The sequence below is a fragment of the Erythranthe guttata genome, chromosome 6, assembly GCF_056151865.1.
Source record: "Erythranthe guttata isolate IM_541 chromosome 6, IM_541, whole genome shotgun sequence".
NCBI classification, from domain to species: Eukaryota; Viridiplantae; Streptophyta; class Magnoliopsida; order Lamiales; family Phrymaceae; genus Erythranthe; species Erythranthe guttata.
Window position 1 is genome coordinate 8,321,310 of NC_142538.1, and position 9,324 is coordinate 8,330,633.

Below are 9,324 nucleotides of genomic sequence, written 5' to 3' on the forward strand. Positions count from 1 at the left end.
ATGGACCGTGCGGTCAGGCGAATTTGAAATCTCCCTGTATGAAGGATCGAGTTTGCACGAAGCGATTTCCAAAGCCGGTTGTACGGCGCACTGAATCAGATGCATATGGTTTTACTGTGTACATGAGAATGGAAGACGGCAAAACAATTACGAAGAAGAAGACTACTTTTGACAATGGGTTTGTAGTCCCGTACAATCGTATATGGTTGAGTAAATACCGATCTCACATTAATATTGAGTTATGCAACCAGAACAAGTCAATCAAATACATGTTCAAATACGTAAACAAGGGGCATGACCGAGTTACGGTGGCATTTTATGAAATACGGAATACAGATGGCGGTGTTGAGATTCGTGATGAGATAAAGATGTACTACGACTGCAGATATCTTTCGGCATGTGAAGCAATGTGAAGGTTGTTTAACTTTGATATTCATTACAGAGACCCGTCCATAATTAGGCTAAGCTTTCAACTCCCCGATCATCAGCCGCTTGTCTTCAATGAAAACCAATCATTTCAAAGTGTGCTGGATAGGCAAACTATGTTCCTAGCGTGGTTTGAGGCCAACATGAACTATCCACATGCTAGGGACTTGAGGTACGAAGATTTTCCACAACAATTTGTATATAAAGAGGATTCTTGAACTTGGGCGCCAAGGAAAAAATGATTTTCTATTGGTAGACTTGCGAATGTTCCCCCTGGAAAAGGGGAAGACTATTACCTTAGGCTGCTACTTAACATTCATAGGGGATATACGTGCTACGAGGACATCAGAAAAGTTTTTGACACCGTCTACCCTACGTTCAGGGATGCATGTTATGTTTTGGGTCTGTTAGATGACGATAAAGAATACAGAGATGCAATAATAGAAGTGAATACTTGGGCACTGGGGGGTTATATAAGAAGGTTATTTGTAGTTATGCTTCTTTCCAATAGCTTAAGTCGGCCCGAACATGTTTGTCAAAGTTGTTGGTTGGATTTGGCGGAGGGTATTGCTTACAAACAACAACGTCTTTATAATAATTCAGGTATGACAATTTGTATAGCACAGTATTCAATTAGATATTAAATATTACTCATTCTTTTAATATTGTCTCTTTACGTTTTGAACTAAATGCACATAATTTATGCATTTTTTTTTGAAGATTTACATATATCGGATGAAAACTTGAAGAACTATACTCTCACCGAAATAGAAAAAATATTGCAAAGCAATGGTAAAAGCCTGCGAAATTACGCGCCCATGCCAGTTCCAATCGAATTCTCAGCGGAGGAACAATAAACATATTGGTGTTAGATGAACTGGATTACGACCGGTTTGAAATGGGTAGAGAACTTCAATGGTGTCTTGCTTGAATTACAGACGAGCAAAGAAATGTTTATGATGTAGTCATGGATGTTGTATCCAATGACCGTGGTGGAATGTTCTATTCTATATGGCCATGGTGGAACATCAAAGACGATTCTATGGTTAACTCTTTCGGCTGCAGTTCGTTCTAAGGGAGAGATTGTAATTAACGTTCCATCGAGTGGTATAGCATCGTTATTGCTCTCCAGTGGAAGAACAACTCATTCCCGATTCGGACTACCCATAAATGTACACGAGAGTTTCACCTGCAGCATATCGCAACAAAGTCCACATGCGGAGTTGCTCATAAGGGCAAAGCTTATTATATGGGACGAGGCTCCTATGATGCGTAGAGACTGTTTTGAAGTGCTTGACAAGACAATGAAGTCAATATTACAGGTTGACAAACTCTTTGGTGGTAAGGGGGTTGTTCTTGGAGGAGATTTTAGGTAGATTTTACCAGTTGTGCTCAAAGCATCAAGGCAGGACATAGTATATGCTACGATAAACTCCTCTCTGCTATGGAATTTCTGTCGTATCATGAAATTGACTAAGAACATGAGATTGCAGTCATGCTCTTCTCCATCTAACGTGGATGAGGTAAAATAATTTGGAGACTGGATACTAAAGGTTGGTAATGAGGATGATGGGGAACAAAACGATGGTGAAGCTTCGATAGAGATTTCCGATGACATGTTGATTGGTGATTCAGACGATCCATTCAGAGACCTACTGGAATTCATTTACCCGGATTTGTTGAGTAACATGTATGATCCAAATTATTTTCATGGGAGAGCAATTCTTGCACCAACTAATGAATTCGTCGAGTCTGTGAACGATCACTTAATGTCTCTCCTTCCAGGAGGAGAGAAGGTGTACCTGAGCTCAGATAGTATGTGTAGGGACGAGCAAACAATGAAGGATAATGCAGAAATTTATTCGACTGAATTTCTTAACACAATAAGATGCTCCGGACTTTGTTCTCATGCGTTGAAGTTCAAGGTTGGTGCACCCGTTATGCTAATAAGAAACATCGATCAAGCTAGAGGATTGTGTAATGGGACTAGACTTCAAATTATTAAAACTGGTATTCACGTTCTGAGTTGCCAAATTCTTTTTGGAAAAAAAATATCGGTGACATGGTGTTCATTCCTCGGATGACTTTAATACCATCTAACTCCGGACTGCCAATTAAATTTAAGAGAAGACAGTTTCCATTAATTGTTTCTTTTGCAATGACAATCAATAAAAGTCAAGGTCAAACTCTTTCGCATGTTGGTTTGTATCTTCCTAGGCATGTCTTCAGCCATGATCAACTATATGTTGCACTGTCCAAAGTTATGAGCAGAGGTGGCATTAAGATATTCATCAAGTCGGATTCGGGCGAACTCACCAATGTCACTAGAAATGTCGTGTACAATGAAGTATTTCATCGAATTTGAAGGTAGAAAATATTTTCATATTTACCAATTATTTATGTAACATGTTTTTTTTAACAACTTATTCTTTGGCAGGTGTTTCTTCTCTATATAATTTCCCCCGTGCGATGTTATTTTCAGCCATGTCCCTAGGATGCTCAGTGCAAATCTTATTATCCTTAAGATTTATTTTTGACGATATACTAATATTTATATTATTCTTATGATGTAACTATGAAGAACATGATACTTAAAGCATATTTTTAATATTGTTGGTCGCGCTTTGTATTTAAATTCAATGAGCGTAATAAAATATGTATTTCAGACATGTATTTCCAGTTGAAAATATGCCGCCCCGTGCATCGCACGGGTGAATACTAGTAATTATAATTAGTTAATTAGGCCCAACCAAATAGTGAGTTATTTGGCCCAATCCCAAACTAATTTCACTAGCCACCTTTGAATCGGTTGGAATGAGTTAACAGACATTGGCTATTTAATATTTAGGTGGTGTTTGCAAAAGCTTTTAGAAATAGATTATGAGCTTTTTTTCTCACACACTTTGTTTTTAGATGTTTGCAAAGTTGACTTTTGCTTTTGCTTCTCTTAAAATAAGCTGATTTAAGCTATAATTTTAAAAGCACCCATGTACTTGTTTTTTTTATTTATATTAATTTTTCAGATTTTTTCAAACACCCCAAACTTTTAGAATTACCCATTTTGATAATCCCGTTGGAGTAGAAATTGTTAGTTTTGGGATATCAAAAAGGTAGTTTATGGGGTTGATAATCCATTTGATACTCCCATTGGAGTTGCTCTTAGAGGGATAAGTGTTACAAATGATACTTTACGGGATAAGTGTTACAGATGATATACATTAGGGGTGTAAATTGTATTTAAACCTTTAGGTTTTAATAGAGTGTTGATTTACACAAGGTTTTATATTTAAAAATTTTATTGTTTTTTCTTAGAGGGAGAATCAAAGAACCGGTACAAGCATACACTTTTACTATGTAAGTATGGAAATAATGTATTTTTGGTGTTTTAATATTTAACATTTCCAGCTTTCTAGGTAGTATTTTTCCGAGAATGAGCAAATGCAACCATGATATCGAAGAAGTAGCAATCATTAATATAAGGGCAAATTACGGCGACCCCTGAGGTATGGCTAAATCACGAAAAAAGTCCCACTTGTTGGATAATTACAGCCGCCCACTCCTTTTAAATATTTTTACATTAAATTTATGTAATTCGGTTATTTAACGAACCAAATCGTATATCCAGTTCCGTAAACGGTATGAAATGTTGGCGTACCGAAATTTCGGTTCGGTTTTACCAATTTAACATCCCTAAATTTACCTCAGCAGGGGTTTTTTCATAAAATAATACATAGTTGAGAGGGGTGGCTATAATTACCCACAACAGGAGTGGGTTTTCGTAATTTAACCATAACTCAGGAGGTGGCCGTAATTTTCCCTTAGTATAATTTTATCAAATATATATTTCCGCTTAACATTACAAATGACAATAGATGGAGACAATCTGAATTTGGAGAGACTCTGAGTGCATAAATTGTTGTTCTCACTTTTTTCTTATTTTATTTAATTACTTACTTTTTTGGAAAAAGTTGTTCTTTCTAATATATTGATAATGTAGTTAGAAATCAACATTAATTTTTTTTTTTGAGAAAAGAATTCAAAAATTAATTGATGTATTTAGATATGAAGTTACATTAATCCGTGTACAACATATTATGATTAATATTCTTGCTACGTGTAAGTTATGGCGCAATTTATTTGTGCTACGTACTTTAATATTTAACACGTAGCTCCCGGAAATTTTAGGGCCTTATGAATGAAACAACAAAGTGGCTATAGATAAGTCATGGTATCAGAAATGCAGTTAGGTGGTGTTGTAAAAGCTTTTGTAAAGTCAATCTCAGCATTTTTTGGCTCAAAATCACTTAGAGAGTGTTTGTAGTACCAACTTCTGCTTCTAATCTTGTAAAAATACATTGTTTTAAGCTAAATATAAAAAGATGCATGGACCAACTCCCCCTAAAATAAGTTGCTAAAATAAGTTCCTAAAGTTGATTTTTCATGGACTTTGCAAACACCTCCAATTAGAAATAAACAATTATCGTTAACTTAACTTTTAATTACCAACTTCTGTTTTTTTTTTTTAATGTTTTTACGAGCACCACCTTACTATGACAAGGTTTGCTTTGTAATATAATTTGCGACAAAGACAACTATACTACTTTATATATTTCTATTTGATTTCCAATGTTGACGTTGTTGTTTTCTATTTGATTTCTATTGTTGACATTATCACGACGCGTACACCGCACGTGCACCTGCCTAGTAATATAAAAAGTACATTACAAAAGTATAAAAATAGAATGTTTCAATTAAAGTGACAAAAAATTCTAAAAAAATACACCATTAGGAAAATTCATAAAATATAAAATATATAAGTACCAGAATTCTTTTTTTTTATAAGAATATGAATTCGATTATTGATTTAAAAAGCTGATAGAAAATCAGTTACAATAGATACATTTTGCTTTTTCAATATACATTTTTTTTTGTTTTACCAAAATCAATTCTCTCACCTTCTTCCCCAACATGCAAATTGTCTTATGGATTGATCCAACCAATCATCCCAGTTGCAATCGATGTTGCTGAATCTGTCTCCACATTCATCTCTTCTTCTCTTCGTCGACTTCCGACCTACTACCTCACGTATTTCACCAATAACAAAACTCGTAAATTATAAAAATTCCCACCTCATAATTGAATGTGTTTATTCTTCATTATCCGGCTATTCAGGCTTTTGGATTGCCGTCGGCCGTCCACCACCAGCATCTGGACTCGTCGCTCACCGTGAGAGGGCTACGCAGGGGCGTAACAAGGTAGGCCCAGGGGCCAGCCGTCCCCCTCCCCCAAAAAAAAGGGCAAATGACAAATATGCTCATGACAAGAGCACTTAATTAAAAAATAGACATCCAACACTTTTGTCGTCCAAATAAGGGTTTTTTGCAAAAACCACCTCTGTGTAATCTCGAATTTCTGAAAAAGACTTCGTGTTCAAATAATTAGCAAATACCCCCAATAAAAATTAGTCAAAGTTAATAAGGCCCTTGAGAGCTGACCGTGCACTTCACTCAAAATGTGACTGGGGGTTTGTTTTTTGACGAAAATACCAAAATGCAACCAGAAATTTCATAAGTACCAAAATGAACTTTTTAAAATTTTCAATTAAGTCCTTAATATTTCAATTAAGCCCTCTTCTTCAACCTCAGGAGCAGCCCTCCACTTTTTCATCGTGATTTTTTCCAGCAAACACCATCAACCAAACCCAGATCTGAGCTTGAAGTTCATTTCTATTTCAAATCCAAGAAAACAAATGGGAAGAAAAACGGCGCCTCAAACTTTTTCGGCACATCCATGTCCAAAGAAAAAAAAACCCTTCAAAGCACTTTTTTCCAATTTGTAAAACTTAATTCGTATCCTGAGGAAGAAGAAGAATGTCAAACTCGAAGAATCATTTGTCGTCACTGTGCAGTTACTCCGCCAAACTCGACGCCGACTATCCGATTCCACCATGCCGCCGCCACCGCTTTTGAATGCCACCGCCGCTACTATAGCTTCTGAATCCACAATTTCCGTCCATCAAAAATTGTTGTCGAGGCATTCTTTTCTTCCGATCTGAAAAAAAAATCCAAAAAATCCACCCCCCCCCCCCCCCCCCCCCCACCACCACCATTGTCACCAACCATTCTTCTCTTTTTCCTTGACGTGCAATGAAGGGGAGAGAAGCTGGTTTGCTCCGTTTGTGTGATATTTTTTTTTTCAATTTTTATGTCAAATTGAAAATTACTAAAAACTTATCAGGGGTAGTTTAGTCATTGCATACAAGTCAACCATCAATTTTGAAGTAAGGACGGTTGCTTCGTAAAACACAACATAGGGGGGTCCTTGCTAATATTTTTAACACGAGGACTTTTTCGGCAATTCAAAATTACATAGGGGGTTATGTGCAATTAGCTCTCCAAATAAATCCAACTCATTCAAACTTATTTGTAAATAAGGAAAGCCCTTTTATATATACCAAAATTACCCCAAATTCCTTGACACCCTAATTCAACTTCAATTTCATGATTTACACCACAATTTCACCAATTAACCAATTTGGACCCTTATTCCAGTTTGACCGCTTTTTTTTTTTTTTGTTTTCTATGAAAATTATTTTCCCGCAGGTCAACCTCCGGTCTCCGGCATTGACTTTTTTTTGTTGTAAACTTGTTTTTTCATAAAAAAATTATTTTAATTAATATTACTTTCTTGGCCTGCTATATTACTGTGTCCGACGGTAATTTAGCTGTCGGAGACAGTAATTTAACTATCTAAGACAGTAATATTACTGTCAGAAGCAGTAATTTTACTGTGTATTGATTAATTTTATCGTCTGGGCCTGCAATTTTGCTGTCTTCGACCGTATTATTACTGTCTCATGCAATAATATTACTTTTTGGGACAATAATATTAGTAATATTGCTGTTCGGGAAAGTAATATTCATAATATTATTGTTCGGGACAGTAATATTAGTATTTGGGACAGTAATATTACTATTTATGACGGTAATATTAGTAATATTACTGTTTTGGTACTCAATATTACTATCTCATACAGTAATTTTGTTCTTAACACAGTAATTTAGAGAGAAAAAAAGTTTCAAAAAATGATAATAATAAATAAAGTCAACGCCGGAAATCGGCAGGAAAAAAAAAATTCAGGAAAAAAAGTCAATGCCGGAGAACCGTCCGGCCAATGTCGGAATCCGGCCGGGAAAAAAAGTTCAGAAAAAATATTATTTTCTGAAAAAAAATTCAGAAAAAAATATTATTTTCTAGAAATTAAAGTTCCAATTCAAAGTATAAAAATTCAACTAGGAGGGGTGGATGCTGTTCTAATTTTCAGGCCTTGACCAAACAATATTAAGATCAAAAGTTTGAAAACTAACAACGAGGGGCAAATTGGAAAAACGTACAAATGCAAGTGAGGAAATCGATGTTTTTTTAAAATAGAAGAGGTAAATTGATCTCGACCCAGATTATAAGGGAAGAAAGTGGAATTTGTCCTTTATTTTTTTTTCTTCACAATTTGAAAAGTAACACATAAAACTATTTTAATGGTCAATTATTTCTTACAAAATCCAAGTGTGGCCTGTGTCGGCTAAAGACATTGAAGATGATATAGGAAGTTCCAAGGACTTCTATATTTTGTTTTGTTTTCGGCATTTTAAACCCTCAAATTACATGTTTTTAACATTTTAACCCTTTTATTGCAAAATTTGCAAATAGCCCTTTTCAAATATAAAGTGATTGGCACTTGGCACCCAAAAATCAATATTTTTAGAATTGTTTCTTGGGTTTAATATTTTTCAGTAAAATCACTTATGAAGATGTTTATATCATAAGGAGAACAAAAAAACTAATTAGAACAAAAAGATTTTAATTGTTGATTTCATATAGAAACAAGAAGAACAATACTTCTTGGAGAAACTAATTTTACAAAACTGTGGTCCTCCTAAACATATGTACATTCCTCTATATATGTATATATTATGTTCTGCTCAAGCGATATGTAAGATGAACGAATAAATCCTGACTGCAAGGAATAGTAAGGCCGCCCATTGGATGATGGAATCCAAATTCTTCTTCGGCTTGGCATAGCAAATCTTGAAATGAAGGATGGCTTAAATATGACAATGGAATAACAAATCTCTTCTTTTCATTTTCTCCAACGTAAACAGCTAAATGCCCCTTTGGGACTTCAGTTGATCTTCTTTCGTTGGATAAAGATCTTTTCAGTATTTGGCGGATGGCCATTTTTGTATGAAGTGTGAATCTTTCTTAGCTGAAGTATTTGAAATAAGTGAGAGCTGAGAAAGGAGTTGTTGATGATGGTTGTAATCAAGAAATGATGTTTGTATATATAGGCTATAAACAAATGATGTATCCTCTATGAAATTGAAAAAAACATAAGCATATGAAATCACATGGATTTGTCTTAAAAAAAAGTAAATTGGTAATGAATTAATTAGGCCAATAAGATGAATTTATGTGATCGAAAATGTTGTATCCCACCAGCTATAGCAACATGGCCCTTAAACATATATGTGATTTTCCATTTGCTAGTGTAGTTGGCAATGTTATCCTAAATGCTAGCTAAGTTATGTTTTGTAATCTAACTTATGCCACATTTAATTCGGTGGGTCTTATCACATTTTCTTGCTCAAATTTTGTGAAGTTTTAGAGACAAAACCATGTGATTCTTTATAAATTAATATACCCTTTGGCCACTTCGCAACCACTCAATCCAGCTAAGAGGATTATGGCATTTAGATGTTCATCTATATATATGTTTACACTACACATTTCTAAACTGACAACCAGCCTTCAAAACTCGATTTTCAAGATTTTCATCTGCTTCACTAAAGTACTCTCATATATTTCTTTATTTTCATCTTCAGCCTCGATCACCAAGATTTC

General features: G+C 35.0%; 2 protein-coding genes across 2 annotated transcripts; one reads left to right on the forward strand and one right to left on the reverse strand.

The window, feature by feature from the left end:
* The first annotated feature begins 1,409 nt into the window (after positions 1-1,409).
* LOC105960316 (uncharacterized) lies at positions 1,410-6,395 on the forward strand. Its single transcript, XM_088818965.1, has 4 exons — positions 1,410-1,748; positions 1,980-2,351; positions 5,599-5,681; positions 6,335-6,395. Exons 1-4 carry the CDS (start codon positions 1,410-1,412, stop codon positions 6,393-6,395), a joined length of 855 nt encoding a protein of 284 aa, XP_088675091.1.
* A 1,940-nt stretch (positions 6,396-8,335) lies between these two features.
* LOC148770062 (auxin-responsive protein SAUR21-like) lies at positions 8,336-8,753 on the reverse strand. The gene has a single exon (XM_088818913.1). The coding sequence runs from the start codon at positions 8,659-8,661 to the stop codon at positions 8,395-8,397; it is 267 nt and encodes an 88-aa protein (XP_088675039.1). The 5' UTR covers positions 8,662-8,753; the 3' UTR covers positions 8,336-8,394.
* Positions 8,754-9,324: the final 571 nt, after the last annotated feature.